This window comes from Camelus bactrianus, chromosome 25, assembly GCF_048773025.1.
Source record: "Camelus bactrianus isolate YW-2024 breed Bactrian camel chromosome 25, ASM4877302v1, whole genome shotgun sequence".
Lineage (NCBI taxonomy): Eukaryota > Metazoa > Chordata > Mammalia > Artiodactyla > Camelidae > Camelus > Camelus bactrianus.
Genome location: NC_133563.1, coordinates 21969649 through 21987748, shown reverse-complemented (window position 1 = coordinate 21987748; position 18100 = coordinate 21969649). Strand labels below are relative to the sequence as shown.

The window sequence follows — 18100 nt, the reverse complement described above, 5'->3', positions numbered from 1 at the left end:
GGTGTAAGCTCACAGGCAACTCTCCGAGTCTCTTTTATGCACAGTTAAGAATCCTTTCAGGTTGGAGGCGTTAGCAGCCCCTGGCTGTGCCTGGGATTCTTCCTGTGGTGGTTGCTAAAGTCAACTCATTTCCTTCAGCATCCTGCCCTCCGTCTGCAAAAGGTTCTTTTCCCGGCCAACTTTAAAGACTTATTTTCATGGGTGAAGCACTCAGAGCTCCCCAGAATACAAAGTGGATTTTTAAAAGCTATTTTTAATGTGTAAAAGGGCTCCACGTGGCCTGCATCGTGGAACAGCAGTGGGGCTCTTTTAGGTGTCTGTAGGAGTAAGCAGTTATCGTGTGAGTGTCCCTGCACGTGGTTAGTACTGATTGTCAGTGGTCTACAGAGTAGCTGAATACTTCTGGTTCTTTCTCTTTCTTTTCCTTTCTTTCTTTCTTTTCTTTTTTTTTTAACGAAGATACTGTGGATTGATCCAAGGACCTTGTGCGTGCTAAGCACATGCTCTACCACTGAGCTATTCTGAGCTATTCCCCCCACCCCACGTCTGGTTCCTTTTGTGCATCAACCACTGCCCATTTGTACCCCTTTCCCCTTTTCAAAATGTTCTGTTTAGATGTAGCACCCTGAAATTTGGCAGTTCTTCTTATGCTACTGAGTAAAGGGGGAACCTCTTTACCTTTTCCAAACCTCTGGATTGTAGGTTCTGTGCATTTGCTAACATGTATCCTTCTGCTTTTGTCTTCCTAGTCTTTTTATTGTGGTTGGAGTTACCCATTGAGACCAATGGGGCATGTGGTTCACAAGTGTCAAAAGAAGTGGCGTGGTTGTTTTATGGGCTGCACCTGTGGGAACACTGCTTTGTGGGGTCCAGTGCAGCCCAGTAACTGTGTGCTTACTGAACTACCACGGTGCCTCGTCCATGCATTTGCTGGTCTTCACTGGTTTTCCCTCTGAACAGTGTGTTCTTCTTTTGTATCCCTTTGTATTTTGTTATGTTTCTCTTCCTCAAGAACTGCTCTATGGCTTTAATTGAATCTCAAGCATTTTATATCTACATAGTAAAGTTCTGACATCATTTGGGCCCAAGTTGTTTCTCATAAGTTAATTTTCCAATAGCAGCGTTTATTCTTCATTTTTAACCCCGTTTGATAGAAAGCTTACTAACATCACTTTTGTGCTCCTCGGCGTTCTTAAACCAAGGTGGCTGGCTTTGGCTGTCTTAATGATTCATGGTAATAGACTTCTGAACGTTGCAAGGGACTTCAGGAGTCATCCCAGGCTTTGTGGGGTCAGTTTAAAAACATACCTTTCAGTGAGAAGTATGAGTGCAGATCACAACACCAGCTTCATTCCTGATAAAGCTCTTCTGGAGATTGTCATTTAGGTCTTCAGACGAATTGGTTTGCTGAGAATATTCTCCTTCTAAACTAGGCTTTCTGGTCGCTGACACAGCTGGGAGCTGCCCCTCTAACCTCATGAAAGAAAGCAGACTGCCTCAGGCACACAGGTCACAAGGCAGGACAGAACAGGAGTCTGGGCTGAGCAAACCCACTTCCTGCTTCCAAGGGCACCGTATAGAGGGGAGGAGAGAGGCCAGGAGCACTGGTCAGGGAAGTTCTTCCAGGAGGAAAGAGCGTGGGGGGTGAGTGCCCCACTGCCAGTTCCTCAGATGTCTCCCCGTGTGTCCTTTCTGAAGCCTCTGCTAGGTGCCCAGCCAGCCTTTGCTCAGACACCCCCAGGGATGAGCATTCATAATTTTAAAAGCAAACTGCTTTTTGGGGGGTCTGTTTTGGACGACAGTTGTGGTTTTTCTTACTCCCTCCTGCCCTTAGCTACTGTGCTCTCAAACACCATGCCCTTTCCTACAGTCCTCAGACCCACCCGTTTACCTGGTTAATCCCAACTTCCTTTCAGGCTTTAGTTCAGATACCACCTCCTGCAAAAGCCTTTCTTACTCCTCCTCACCTGGAGTGAGTATCCCAGCCTGTAGCTCCCAGGATAAAGCCCTACGGTACGGCCTGTCACATTAAGTCGACAGTTGAAAGAATTATTAGAAAGTTCTGCTGAGGTTTAGCTGAACCCCCCACCCAGATCTTGTTTAGGTTCCTGGGTTAGAAGCCTTTACTGAAGGAAACCCTCGATGACTGTCCCCAAGTCCAGATTCTGGTGCCAGGCCTCAGGGAGACAGGGTGCATCCTCCATCCTTTCCTTCATGCCAGTGGCCTGATGAGCTGATGTCCCAAATGCCTCCTCCCAAGTCCTTCCTTCCTCTCTGGTTTCTGCTACACTGAGACGTTACAGCCTGTCCGATGGGACTTCCCTCCAGTTGTTTACCATCCGTCACAGCTGCCTTCTCCTTCTTCTTGTTTCAGAAAGCATGCCCGCATTTCCTTCTGCAGACAGCCTTTTCCGCCTCTGCTTTAACCAGACAACCCGTATATCTTCTGGATATTGGCTTCCTCGGTTACAGCCGTCCTCTCATCTTCAGTCTCGCTGCACCGACTCCCTCCTTTCTCTCTAAATACAGTTGACCCTTGAACAAAGTGGATTTGAACTGCACAGGTCCACTTAGATGCAGGTATTTAACAGTAGTAAACACAACAGTGCTACACAGTCCATTGAATCTGCAGATTCAGAGGAACCATGGATGTAGAAGGCTAATTATGTACTATATGCCAATTAACCTCCCCCAGCCCCCCGTCGGATTGTTCAGGGGTCAACCGTAGTTTCATTCTAGCCTCTAACTGCTCCCTTTCTATTTATATTATTTATTTGTTAAATCAGTTAATTCATTTATTTTTTTAAAATGTATGTAGTCACTACCATATGCCAGGCAGAAAACTACACCCAAGAAGTTCAGAATATGCACACTTTCCAATTCAGGAGGATTATTCACCATGATGTACTATACGCCAGGGCACAAGTCAACCTCTGTAAATTTCAAAAAACTGAAGTAGCCCAGGGTGCATCCTCTGACCAAAACAGAATTAAATTAGAAGTCATTAAAAAAAAAAATGATCTATGAATAACCGAAAAAAGTCATTACTAAGATAACAAGAAAATCCCAAATATTTAGAAACTTAACACACATTCATGTTAACCACATGCTTAAAAGGGGAAAATCTCAAGAGAAATTAGAAAATATTTTGAACTGGATGATAATAGAAACATTAATATTTCAGACATTTGTGCAGTACAGCTACAGTAGAACTTAGAGGAAAATTATAGCATTAAAGGCCAGTATTAGAGAAGAAAGAAGAAAGACTTGAAATCAATGGATTAAATTTTTACCTTAAGAAGTAGAAAAGGAAGAATACTAATCTCAAAGAGCTGGAATCAATGAGACAGGAAACATACAATAAAGAAAATCAACAAAGGTAAAGTTAATTCTTTGAAAAGATCAACAAAGCTGATAAACATCTAGCCAGACTGAACAAGAGAAAAAAAGACAAGTTCAAGTGAGAAATTGGGTACATCACTAAGTTTTCTACATGCATTGAAAGGTAAGAAAATATTATGAGAAGGTGTATGCCCATATACTTAGATGAAATGGACTAATTCCTTAAAAACCGTAACAAAACTCATTTAAGAAAGCTGGAAAACCTAAATAACCACGTGTCTCTTAATAAATTAAACTTTTGATCAGAACTTCCCATGAAGAAAACTTCACCAAAGACTTTTTCCAGTGAACTAAAGCAGTCGAGAATTAGTAATCAAACTTACGCAAATATTTTCAGAGAATAGAGAAAGGGGAGAGTACTTCCAAACGCATTTTATGAGACCAGAGTAACCCTGGTATCAAAACCTGACAAAGGTATTACAAGAATGATACAGTATAGATCAATATCCTTCATGAACATACACCTAAAAAAGTTTGAGAAAGTACAAGCAGGTTGACTCTAGCAGGAGACAAAAGGGTGTTGCATCATAGAAATGCAAGGTTGTTTCCATTTTCAAAATCAGTCAATGTGGTCGATCCCTTTAACAGAGTAAATGAAGACCGTCACATCATCTCACTAGATGCAGAAGGCTTCTGATTTCAGCTCTGATATGTAAAGAGCATGGATGTCATCACTCTGATTCTCACAAGAAAAAGCTGGACAAACTGAAAATCAGAGTTGTGGGGTTTTGTTTTGTTTTGTTTTGGACCCATCAGAGAACTGATGTCACAATGCAAGTCACCACCCTGAAACCTGGAGAGTAGGGCACGTTCAGGAGATACAGCCCTGAAGACCTGCTTAGCCGGAGCAGGGACCAACCCAATAATAATGGACACAAGATTTGGACACGTCACAAAGAAGACAGAAGAATGGCCAATAAGCACATGAAATCATGCTCAGCAATATTACATCATCAGGAAAGTGCAAATAAAACCCCAGTGAGTTTATACACAGTAGAATGGCTAAAATTCAAAGGATTGGCAATACACCAAGTACTGTTAACGGTAGAGCAACTGGGTCTCTTTTACATCGTTCTTGTAAATACAGTGCCACCTGATTCAAAAACTACATTTCTTACACAGTTAATCACACTCTTGTTAGACGATCCTGCAGTTCCACTCTGAGGTATTTACCCAAGAGAATTGGAAACATATGTTCATAAAAATTCCCGTCCGCTAATACCTCAAAGAGCTTTACTCAGACAAAAATTCTGAACAACCTTTAGGCCCATCAAGAGTAGAATGGATAAACAAACTGTGCTATATTCACACTGAAAACAATACAGGACAGTGGAAAGGAACCAACTACCGATGCATGTGACGACACGAATGAACCTCACGTTGCACTCAGTGAAAGAAGTACAAAAGAATACACACGGTGTGATCCCAATCATATGAAATTCTAAAACACAATTAACCGACAGTGACTGCAGTGATCGCAGTCAGATCAGTGGTTGCTTGGAGTTGGGAGTGGGTAGGAGGGAGATTGATTATAAACAGGAGCAAAGGAACTTTCCGTGGTGATGAAAATGCTTTGTATCTTTGTCAAAGTTATCTACTTGGCACCTCATATGTGTGAAATTTATAGTAAGTAAATTATATCTCAATAAAGTTGGTTTTTAAAAGCTTGTGTGCTTCCCAGGTTTTCTAAAATGGGGATAATATTTTTTAAAGGGAAAAAATGAAACTGTCATCCCACGTCTTTCCATAATGGCTATAGGATCATTTAGATTAAAGATGATAGATGGATAAATAGATAGATATGGTTTCATATGAATTTATCTATAGTGTATGGTTATATATAAAGAGATTGGGTTTGAATATCCACTTTATGCATTCTTTGCTGTAAGAATAATCTGAAGTTATCAGAACATTCTTATAACGAAAGGTGTAGTTTTGTCAGTTGCTGGAAGATTTACTGCTGATGAAAGGAGAGCAGTTCTGTTGTCTTATTGAGATTCTGCGTGTCTGCGCCTTACCTGTGCAATCCAAGACTTGGATTGCACAGGTAAGTTAAATTTCAGGAAATAATTATTGCAGTAGCATGTAGCTGCCACTTCTGTATTTCACTCACTAATAGTTTTTTTTAAATTAAAAACTACCCTCACCACCACTTTATAAACCAAAGGAATTTTAACCAAAAAAAAAAAAAAAAACAACAGAAAAAACTCATGATTTAAAAATGGAATATGCTTTACTTTAAGAAAAACATACATTGTTTGTATTTCTCCCATTTTCATCACAGAGCAATGCCGCTTTGTAAGCTAGCATAAGGAAAGCACTGCTCATAGGGAACATATAGTGATATTCTAAATACATCATTTATTTAATATTAGAGATGGTATTTGGCAGGATAAGAGCAGAAGTTGTCACCAAGTGAACTATTCGTTGTTGCAGAGATCAGAACTAGAACAGAAGGAATATTCCCTTTTTTTAACTAGTAGGATAGACTTAAATATACCACCCCCCACCATTCTTCTATCACCCACTGACTGCCCACTGCAGAATTATTACAGTCGACTCCTCTCACAGGTGGGAGGATTATTATGGTGACCTGATTCTGTTGTCTCTTGAATGGTCTGCCCCTCCCCTCAGCTCACCACTTTTATAGGTTTGTTTTTTGTTTGGTTGGTTTGGTTTAATGGAGGCACTGGGGATTGAACCCAGGACCTCATGCCTGCTAAGCATGCGCTCTACCACTGAGCTATTACCCTCCCCACTATAGGTTTCATAGTTTGGGAAGCTGAGACTGAAGGGAAAGGTGTGTCTAGGTCCCAAGGCCAGGAAATGGAGAGCTGGAGTCAGGAGCTAGCTTCCTAAACCCATATCCCAGTGCATCTCTCACACGCAAGGTACCCTTTTCCCGGCCAGCACCAGGTAGCCAGACCCACACCAAAGGCTTCTGGAACCTGAGAAATGGCAGTGCCCCGCCAGAAGGAACATTCTTACCAAAGTTGTAACCCTGGAGCAGTCCTGCTTTTAGAAAACCTCTGAAATCTTGCATAACGCCTATCATTTCTTGGAGGCCTTCTCTGTGCCAGAAGCTCTGCTGAGATCTGTTCCCCGTCAAGTCCCTGGAACTGTGTCTGGAGCCGTTCAGTGCTAACGGGTTAGTAGCCCTCGGTAATCTTGCAAGCTGCTCCAGGGGAGGAAGCCCAGAGCTGAGTGGGTGACTCAGCTGCTTAACAGCAGCAGGACCTACCCCCCAGGCTTGCTGGGAGGTGGGAGGAGGTGGAGCACACTTAGAACAGTGCTGGCACTTTGTAGGGGCTCAATACTGTCATGTGTCATCCTCACCATTTGTCTGTGTTTAGTGAGCTAGAAGCATGTAATGAGCACCACCACGGGCCATGCACTGTGCTAACCACAGTGAGAGGGAGAGGCTGGGACCATTGGTTCCGTGACATGTCAGACTGGGAGGGACCTCCTCCCGCCTCCTGTTGTTCACGTGAGTACACAGAGGCCCAGAGCTGAACTGAGTTGTGTGAGGGCACACAGCTTCTTGGATTACCAGGAAATGTTCAAAGCTGGGTCACATTGATATGGCAGAACAGGAGACTGATTCTTAGGAAAAGTCCAGCAGGGTGTCTCACTTAGAAGTAATCAGAGTGGATACCTGAAACGGGCTCCCTTTCAGTGAGCGTGTTTTTCCACTCCAACTCCAGGAACAGGGAACGTTTTACAGCCACCAACGCGATCTCAGTCTCAGTCTCATACTTCCTTACTTTCAGCCAGACCCAGCTTTTCCTTCCCTTCCCCCTCTTTATTCCACCTTCCCAGTTCCCTATGAGAAGGTCACATTATGCTAAATCAAATATGATCGAAGGTCTAACTTTCTTTGCTCCTTTAGTTTGAACACTGAGCTTTTTACTCTTTCAGAGAAATTAAATCAATGAAGCACGTTCTGTCTTGAAAAGTCCCCGTTTGCTCTTCAGCTTCTGTATCCATTTGATTCCTTTTCGGCTGATGGCTTTGTTAATAACTCTGTCAGTTTGTCTTTGTTTTGCTTTTTGCGTTTAGGGGATGTGCAAAAGTCAGATTACAGAGTTGGAGATCCCCTCTCCTTCGTTTTGCTCCCAATCCCTGTTTGAAAATTAACATACTGTGTACTCTCTCCCTGCCAAGGTAGGTTTGCTATCCTCACCAAGCCCAGGCTGTACGGGCAGGACCTCATCGCTGTGCTCTGCTAGGGGCTTAGAATCTACGCCTTTGTAGACGCCATCTGCTTAGTGGACCGATGACTCTCTTCCTTCAGATGGCACTATTCATGGTGATGAGCGTGATGCCATAGGTCATTTATGGGGGGAACCGAAGCCCACACTCGGCTTTGATTTTATTTAAGAACTTCTAGCACCGTTGGATGAAATGCCACTGTCCTCAAGAGGTCTTGGCCAACATCATTGCAAGCCACCTGTGTTTGGACTCTCATGTTCCTCATTCAGAGTCTCATTAGATACATTTTTCGATTCCCATATTAACTTTAGGGTAATGTGGCCGCTAAGTGCTCCTGACAAACTGTATGCCTTGGATAGTTATGAAAGATTAGAGAAAGCATGGACTGTGGAGACATGTGATGGGGTCCCCTCCACTGATGATTCACTGTGGGTGACCTTGGCCAAGTCTGTTTAACTTCTCTAAGCCTCAGTTTCCCTTTCCCTAAAATATAATTACAGTGATATGTAGCTTACAAACTTGGTGTTAGTTGTTATTATAAAAGTGTATATATATATGTGTGTGTGTGTGTGTGTGTGTGTATCGATATATATACAAATGTGTATTTTTTGTAATTTTTGTTTCATTGTTTGTAAAAGTATCTTAGTTCTGTAATTAGGGCCCTAAAAACTTACCAACTTCAGTTTCCCCAGCCCACTAAAATTTTGCTTTGCCCCATGCATTTGTGAGTAGTGCTAATTGTTGTAAATAAACATCAACTTTTCTCCCAAACACTTAGCATCAAATACTCCCAAGACATTTCTCTAGTAACTCAGAGTATAAAGAATTCAGAAGATTTGATTCTTGCAATTAAGAAAATTATCATCATGTGGGGAAAACTATATATTATTAAAATTTTTTATTGAGTGTTTGCATGCCAGGCACTCCAGTAAATATTTTGCATATATTAATTTTACTTCACAATAACCCCATAAGGTAGTATTATTATTTCCATTTTACAAATGAGGAAAATAAGGCTCAGAAAACTTAGATACTTTGTCTTATGTCATTCAAGCCTAAAAGAGACAAAGTCAAGGTTTTAACTCATAGTCATCTGAATCCAAAGCTCATGTTTTGACCTCTCTGCTGTGAAAGATAGCATCCTACAAGTGAGTGATACAGAAAATAAATATGAGGGTTAGTACCAAGGAGAACTTGAGGAGGAACTCGTATCTGTGAGTCTGGTTTATTAGGAAGTCTGCTTGGAGGAGGCTAAATTTATTTCATGTAAAATTTTAGAAGGGATGTTACCTGAAATATCAAGTTGTATTTATCTATTTTGTTTGCCCCTGCGAGAATTTTAGAAGAAAATATAATGGCTTTTGAGCCACAGACCTCACCACTCCCTATTGCCTCAGACCCTGCCTCTTCTTATGTTCATGTTAACACCCACCTAAGCCTGAAAGCATTCGGGTTTCTGAATCCTGAGGAGGGAACAGTAATGGAGGTGGAGATAGAAGAGTAGATTGAGAGCTACATGAGAGAAGGCATGAGTCTCAGGCTAAGGAAATCAGAGTTTCCACTCTTGAGTGTCATTCAACAGCCATTAATGGTAGAGCATCTTTAATGATGAGTGAAGTGACCAGCTCAAAGCACTTTTGGAAAAAAATCGAATGTGCAGATGAGAGATATCACCAATGCGTGAGCTGTTGGCCCAGGTGGATCCTAAAGCTATTGGATAATTCCTTCACCAGTCTCCAGCTTTTCCCCTTTCCTGGTCCCCACAGGTGGTTCCACACCTAGCTCCCTTTCCACAAAGCCCCCATCCCTCTTGTTACTCTAAAAGTAGAGATTAGCAGTGATCAATTTCTTTAACATCCCTACCTGCAATATTATCTGTGTTTTTACCGCTCCTTAGCTGTTTCCTTTGTCTCTGAGGAGAAAATCTCTTTCCCAGGACCAGTACCCTAACCCTGGCCCTTCTTCCTGCTCACATGTCCTCCTCCCCCCAGAGTTTGGTTCGTCTGTTCTCCCCTCTCTTCTGGGTCTTCTGGAGACTTTCTGTCTCCACTTTTGCATTTCAGTTTGAAAACATGCTGTATCCTGTCTGCATTCCCTCCTCGTGAGTCTTACTGTCATCTCTGTGGTCTAGGTTTCCAGTCTTTCTCCTGAGCAATCTCCTGTGATATCCTCCTTTATGGTTTTCTAGGAAACCTTTTTTTTTTTTTTTTTTTTGTCATTTTAAACCACATTTGACCAGGTCACTTTCTGCATTTAAAATAAAATTGTGTGTATATATATATATATATGTGTGTGTACATATGTATAAATAAAATTCACTGGCTAAAGTCCAAATTCTTAAGCTTGGCATAAACATTCCTCATCTTCATTTTAGCCATTCTTTGTGTCCATCATATCCCAAGACTGCAGCAGACCACTCTCACTCTTGTCCCAATAGTCACCTGGTGGACATTTAGTCATTTTCAAGGCTTGACTCAAATTATTCCTCTTTCCTACCTTCCCTGGGGCTTTCCAAGCTGCATTAATTTTTCCATTCTGTATTTTCTTTACATTTTTTACAGCAAATTAGTGACAGGTGCTATCATCAATATTCTAACACGTACTGTTTGGTTACATGTTTATCTCCCGTCCACCAGCCCAGAAACTCCTCTTGGGTAGCAAAAGCATCCGATGTATTGCACCATCTCTAGCTGTGTTAACCCAGTGCCTGGCATAAAAGAGACATTTAATAAGTGGTGATTGGATTAAATTGAGTTTGTTCTTCCTTCAATAGGCTTAGTCTTGAACTTAAACCTTTCTTTATTTCTGTTGATAAGAATACTCTTATTAGTCCTTCAGTCTCTTGATTTGCCTCCTCTTCATGAGGCTCATCCTGTCCTCTCCTGTCTGCAACTTCTTATAATTACGTTCCATTGATAATCAAGTCTCTCTTCCCGTCTCATTCTTGGAGAAGCCCCGTTTTACTTTTTTGAAGCATTCTGATTTTGAATCTGTACCAAGCCCACAGAATGTCATCTTTAAGTATACTTGAATGACAGACTTGAAATTTTGCAGGGTCTGGAGTCCCATATTTTGTTCAGGTGGGTTTTGGCAGGCTATGTCCGGACCTCTGCTCAGGGCCAAGAGGGATTGTCACCGTGTTGTGGCAGCTTGGTGGGCCCACTGAAATTCAAGAGGCAGGTGTTATTTTGGAGGGTGGGAAAGAATATCCTTTATCTGAAAAGCTTCTGTTCAGGACGGCAGGGCAGGAATACAGAATCTGTCACCCCATAGCTACACTTAATGCTCACTAGCCTGTGTCTCACAAGTAACAGATTGTAATACAAATACAGCCATATGGTTTCAGTCATCTAAATGTCTAGACTTGGGTGCAACCGATGCTAGATTTCAGGTTCCAGCCCTTCATGGCAAGTTGGCTAACCGAAAGTTACCTTAATGACAGTCTCAGAGATTATAATTTATGCAGAAGAAATGAGAATAGTGAGTGGCTAAAGTTCAGAGCTGCTAATATTGAGCAATTCTGACCAACAAAAATGGCAGTTGCATTAGGTTTCACATCCTAGTGGACTGGTGGACTGGTGTATCTTCTGTAAAGAAAGTAGATAATAGGGTAATGTTTTTGAGAGTTCCCTAATGTGCAGGGAACAGTGTTTAAACAATTCTTATATGTTAACAACTGTAAGGGGAGTTATCTTTCTCTTCATATATGTGGAAAGTGAGACAGGGAAGTCTGACTTCCTCAGCTCACACAGCTCATAAGCTGTAATGGGTAATCCAATATCAAGGGAAGGGTTCTTCTGACCTAGGGGTTGGCAAACTTGTTTTGTAAAGGGCCATATAGGGTCATTTGGTTTTTCAGGCCATATGGTCTTTGTCACAAGTATTGAACTCTGCCTGTGTATATATATGTAAATGAAAAAAATGAGATGGCTGTGTTCTGATAAAATTTTACTTACATTTCTCTGATAATAACAATATTGAGCATATATTCATATGCCTATTGGCTATTCCTCACACTAGTCAGAATGGTCATCATTAAAAAGTCCACAAACAATCATTGCTGGAGAGGGTGTGGAGAAAAGGGAACCCTTCTGTACTGCTGATGAGAATGTAGTTTGGTGCAGCCATTATGGAAGACAATATGGAGATTCCTCAAAAAACTAAAAATAGACTTACCATATGAGCCTACTATCCCACTCCTGGGCATATATCTGGAGGGAACTCTAATTTGAAAAGATACATGTGCCTCAATGTTCATAACAGCACTATTTACAATAGCCAAGGCATGGAAACAACCTAAATGTCCATCAACAGATGACTGGTTAAAGAAGCTGTGGTGTATTTCTACAATGGAATACTATTCGGCCATGAAAAAGAATAAAGTAATGCCATTTGCAGCAACATGGATGGGCCTGGAGACTGTCATTCTAAATGGAGTGAGCCAGAAAAAGAATGAAAAATACCATATGATATCACTCATTTGTAGAACCTAAAAAAAGAAAAAAGAAGACACTAATGAACTTATCTACAAAACAGAAACAGAGTCACAGACATAGTAAACAAACTTATGGTTACCAGGGGGAAAGGGAGTAGGAAGGGATAAGTTGGGAGTTTGAGATTTGCAGATATTAACTAGTATATATAAAAATAGATAAACAAGTTTCTACTATATATCACAGGGAACTATATTCAATATCTTGTAGTAACCTATAATGAAAAAGAATGTGAAAACAAACACATGTATATATATATATGTACAACTGAAACATTATGTTGTAAACCAGAAGTGGACACATTGTAAACTGACTATTACTACAATAATTTTTTTTAAATAAAATAAAACTTTATTTACAAAAACAAGCAGCAGGCAGGATTTGGCCCACAGGCTGTAGCCTGCAGACCCCTCTTCCCCCCTTTGCCCAATTATATTTTCTCAGTAATGGTTATAAAAGAAATTTAGAAGTCATGGTTTTAAAAAAAATAACTATTACTCTTTTCCTTTTTGTAATACAATACAGAAAATTTAGAGAATACACACAAACACAGAAAGGAAAAATATGTAAAATCTCCCTCTAATTCCAACATCCAGAAATCATCACTGGTCCAAACATTTTGATGTGCATCCTTTTGGGCTGTTGTCTCTGCACACACGTGTGTAAGAAATGGCATTATACCTCAGAGAGTGGAAGAGCCTTCTCTTTTCCACTTAAAAATACATGGCAAATGTATTTCTGTGTCAGTTGTTGAATGCAAAATATTTTCTTTGGCTGTTAGTAGTTACTCTCTGGATGTTGTATATGTTTCTACTTTCTGGATAATTTGTATATCTGGTCCCATATGTTTCTCCTTCAACACCCCATCTTCCCTTCCCTGACTATGTCTGTCCTATTTTCTTAGTGGTATTCTGAATTCTACCTTGCACTCTTATACACACACACACAGGCACGTGCCAAACATAGCACTCTCAAACCCCTTCATCTCCATCTCCACAGCCCTCAGTTGTACAGTCATGAGAGTTAGAATTTTCTTTCTGTAGCATTGGTACCTCAGATATTGATCAGATTCCTTCATCTTTCTCCCAGTTGTGGCCAGCACAGTAGTGAAACCTGTCCTGGAGGGAAGTGGGCACCAGAAAAACAGTCCATCTCCAAATCCTTGCCATTGTCCTCTGTAGATGCCGCCCTTGGGGGAACAGCATAATTTCTTCGAATGTTTTCTTTCTTTCGGCTTCTCCCTTCCTGAGGGCTCCTCCAAGAGGGAAACTTGCACAGCTCTTCTTAAATTCATTAATTTTTTAGTGCCTTTCCCCAGTGGTTCATATGCAGCAGGTAACACAAGACAGAAGGACATTAGAATTCCTTCCAGGGAGAGGACATACCATGAGCAGTTTCAAAAGGTCACATGTTGCCACAGTGTCCTCCTTTATAAATCTTTCAGGGGATGCTGAGGTGTTTCTAGAAGAGGAAATGTTGGGACAGCATTTTGTAGATTCTGGAAGGATCTTAACTCCAAACCTGTCATTGGATGGTAAATTCACAGTGATGTTCAGGTGAGCACATAGAAAAGGAGGGATAAGATATAATTACTTCTGTTTTTGCAAAATACACTTCTGCTAACTTCAGGTCAAAGTTTAGCCTCTCTCCCAACAAAGGGAAAAGGCTGCAGAGTAAAGGATGCAGTTGTAGCTGGGTACAGACGGAAAGCACCCTTGTAGACTATAAAAGGTCACTGCGTTTGTCTAATTTCCTAGATGTGCACAGTTAACTATTCTGAGGATGTCCCCAGAATCTTACAGATTTTGTTACTCATAAGAAATTTCCCACTGATACTCACATCACACTTGAAACTTATAAAGTGATATTTGACACACATAATCTAACCCTGGGACACTGTTGATATATTAGTGTGAATCTCTCTTCAGATGAGGAATCTAAAACTCAGAAAAGAAAATTGACGCAGACCACACAGCCAGTAGATGGCAATACTTGGCTCCTCTGACACCTACAACTAATTATTTGGCTCCGGTCTGGGGCACTTCCGCCATCCTTACTCTCCTCATTTTACCCTTGTTAATTAAAAGCTGAGCATAGTCATATTTGGTGGCTATAGAACATTCTATGCTATTCTGCACCATAGAACATGCCAACTATAGTGAAGGATTTTTGAAACCAAGAAGAAGACTGTCTTAGCCCATTGGAGCTCTAGAATGATCTGTATTTCCGAAGCATGACTGTTCAAGATCATTTAATACTGAAGGCATTATTCACCAGGAGATACTCTTACCTTTAACTAGAACTAGAAAAAAAAAGGAAAATTACACTGAAACTCTATTTTGAGATAATTAGCATAATGTCAGGGACAGATGGACTCAAATCTGTAGAGGAGTGTTTTGGCTAAGGTTTCTCTTTGATGTATACTGGATGCTATAGTGGCCGAGGCCTGTTTCCTGGTTGGAAAACTGTACTTATTATTTTTTCCTACTTTCTTTGTAAGAAACTGGCTGGCTTTCTTTTGGACGTTTCTGTAGTCTGTATCCTTTCCTCTTTATCACCTCTGTCTGTTCACATTTAAGTTGGATTCCCTTAGTACATTGAAAAAGAAAGGCTAGGAGATGAACTGAATCCACAAACAGGCCTCCTCTGCTGCTTGGAAGCAGTTATCAGTAGAAACGGTTGTGGCGTGAACCACTAAGGGTAAAAGCAGGTCAGCTTCAGAAGGTAATGGATAGCGTAGGGCCTGCCTTTGAAACCTCGTTGTTTAAAAAGATAACCGTTACAAGTGCACCCTCATTTATTTGAGACCCATCACCTCTTAATTCACAAGAACTGGTCTTGTGCCTGGAAATGACACATAGTAGGCATTGAAGAAATAGGGATTGAGGCAGGAGGATAGAGGAAAACGAAAAAAAGAACTGACTAGAAAGGAACCCAGCTATGCACTAGCCAACTAAACCTGGGTAGGTCATGCATCTGAAACGGGGCTTGAATTCCTCATCTGCAAAACAATGGAGTGTGAGTAGAAAACCCCTCAAGTGTGTTTTAACCATGAGATTATAAATTGGGCATTTAGCAGTTGAATATTAAAGAAATCTTTGTTAATAACATGTTATTATGCAAGATGGCGTAGTGAATTTCACTGCTCACTAATTTATCTAATTCTATTTCAGTCCCCATTTCTATCTTATAGTGTTTGAAAATAATAACATTTCTTTCCATCGCAAATATTCTGTAGTTTGAACCTTTAATTCTTAAGGGAATCTTCCTTTTTTATTCCTGGCAGTTTGTTTACTTACTGAATATTTTTTTGTTATCTCTATTGAAGTTTAATTATTTACTGATTAACTAAATAATTTGTAATTTATTATGAATTGCTAATTTACAAATCATTCATTACCTGCTAATTGTTTAAGTATCTTTAAATTAGTGCTCATTAATTTACTCAATAAACATTTGCTGAGCAATTACTAGATGGCTAGTGTTAGCAGAATGGAGACACAAGCCTGTGTGGGAAGGATGCTGGGCTCCTTTAAAAAGGAATTCACTGTCGGGAAACTGCATCTTCTTTAGTGCAAACGAGTAGTTCACATCTCTTTGTTAGCCTAATTCCATTTAGCTCCATTGAAAAAAATCTCCCAAAGAATGATATTTAGAAACTTATCTGCTGCAGTTTTTTCTAAGAGTAGTCCGAGGAAAACAGCTTTTGATAATCTGGGAAGACTTTGAAAAAGGAAAATGCATGAAGTTAATGGAATCATCAAAGTTAGATTTGTGTATTGTGTAATCCCAAGTAATTTGCATTTATTACTCTTCAAATAAATATATATGTTAAGTGTGTTTGAGGGATGAAAGAAGATTGCTGGACAGAGATACTGAGGGGAAAAACAAATGTGGAAAAGTTAATGGGGTTAAATGAAGTTTGAGGATTATCCTGTAATATCCATTGTGCTGATTTTCCCAGGTGGCCGGTAATCAGGTAGTCAAGCCCAAAAGAATGAAACTGTAAACCAGGCGATGGATCGATTTTTCACCTAGGACAATGCCTTCGATCTGGAATTTTGGCAGCTGCAACATTCAGTTCAAAAAGCTAAATGTTATTTTAGATGAAACCAAGTCTTTGTTACTTGATTCTGCCCAAGTTTAAAGATTTCCCTGATTCTAGCTGACTCCCAAGGGCATGTTAGAGACAGACTAAGTAAAAGTGTAGCATCATTGAGTATCCTTTGCCAAAATTTGAGTAGCATGCCCTGAATAAAATATGAATGCCTCTTGGCCCAAGTTCTTTCCCTGATCTGATTAATATAATTATGGTTAATGAGAACAGTTAATGCAGTTAGTAATAGTATAATTACAGAATCCATCACTTCATACAACATCTCTCTGTCTTTCCCTACATCCAGCATTTAATGCCATGCTACTGTGACTTAGATGGGCAGTGTGTATTGCTAACTGCCTCCCTGATTCCACGTTGGTAGGAACTATTAAACTGTTACTGGATCCAAGCTTCCCTGATCTGATAGAAAGAAAACCCTAGTCTCCTTTTATAAACAAACACTGAGGTTGATCTGGGTTTCATTGTACTGAGGGAGGTGTCTCCAAAAACTTTAAAGAAGGGAAAGCCGCACTAGATAAACAAGAATACTGGGCCCACATTAATGGAAGATGCCTTTGAGTCATCTGAGGCCTCAGGCACCCGCGAGGCGGATGAAGCCCTCTCTTCAGTTCCAGCACAAAACCAGCAGATCCTGACTTGTGAGTTGCCACTTCTGCATGTGGAATGTGCCCCGGAGGTTTGCTTATTTGACTTCTGTGGGCCGACTGGTTGACTGGTTAGCACGTTCTTAAAACTTGCTGGGAAAAGGAACCTTTGATCCTGGAGGAGAATGGTTACTGAAGCCCCTAGACCACAACGAAATCTCCTCGTTTTTCTGAGTTTTTTTCAAAACCTCAATAAGAGTCAGCTTCGTGGTATGCTCTTCTCAAACAAAAAGCAGAATCTCCAAATTCTCATCCAGCCAAGTAAAATGTTTTCCAGTTAATGACAACCTTTTGTCAAGAAGCCTTTTTTTCCCCTCATGTCATTCTCAGAACACAAAGCGAGTAATTATTGGTAACAATCTACACATAAAAAAGTAATATCTTAGAACAGGGCTCTCTTTTCTTATAGTGGTTTTTCTTCAAGTTTGTTGAAGGAGATGGATCTTGGCTGATGACAGGGCACCCACGGAGGCACAGTTGTTATATGTGTTTTATTTCACGTTAGAGATACCAGTTAAATAATAAAAATACCCTGGAATGGAGTCCCCTCACCTCCAAAAAAAAAAGCCTTTCGTAAAACAGTCTTTTTCAGAAAGGACTTTTTTTCTTTTTTTTTTTTTTAACATTTTTTATTTATTTATAATCATTTTACAATGTTGTGTCAAATTCCAGTGTTCAGCACAATTTTTCAGTTATTCATGGACATATACACACTCATTGTCACATTTTTTTCTCTGTGAGTTATCATAACATTTTGTGTATATTTCCCTGTGCTATACAGTGTAGTCTATTCTACAATTTTGAAATCCCAGGACTTTTTTTCTTTTGTCCTAAAGGAGTGCTTAGCCTTTTCTTCTGAAGGACGAAAGCTGGTGATGTAATTTTTCCATTGAACTTTGCAGTTGGCCACGTAATTTTTCAGTTAAATTGTGCAGTTGTTTGGAGCTCCTCAAGGGGGAGCTTTCACACAAGCTAATGTAGTAAACGCACCTCTGAGGCTCCACTTGGACTTTTGGTGGGTGCCTCCTTAGTCCTGGTAAGAGTCTCCCTTTGATGTGCAAGTTTTCCTATTTTAATTGACGTGAAGGGAGTGACAGCCAGTTGCAGTCTTTAAAAACATTCTGTTAAATTGTACTCGGTTATAGATTAATCAGCTTCACTGTTAGGTGTCCTTCTGTATGTAGAACATACATACATTACAGATGCCGTCAGCCTGGGCAGTGTCCCCCACC

The 18100-nt window shown here is 40.5% G+C and overlaps 1 protein-coding gene across 3 annotated transcripts in view; it reads left to right on the top strand.

Moving 5' to 3' along the window:
• SAMD12 (sterile alpha motif domain containing 12) overlaps positions 1-18100 on the top strand; it is a 375863-nt gene that overhangs the window by 149920 nt on the left and 207843 nt on the right. Inside the window, exon 4 of one of the 3 annotated variants that reach the window (XM_045508473.2) lies at positions 2375-5101. The exons of the other annotated variants lie outside the window; for them this stretch is intronic. Within the exon in view, the coding sequence (XP_045364429.1) occupies positions 2375-2523 (149 nt within the window). The 3' untranslated portion in view covers positions 2524-5101. Of the gene's footprint in view, positions 1-2374; positions 5102-18100 lie in introns of those variants that run through there. 3 annotated transcript variants of the gene reach the window in all.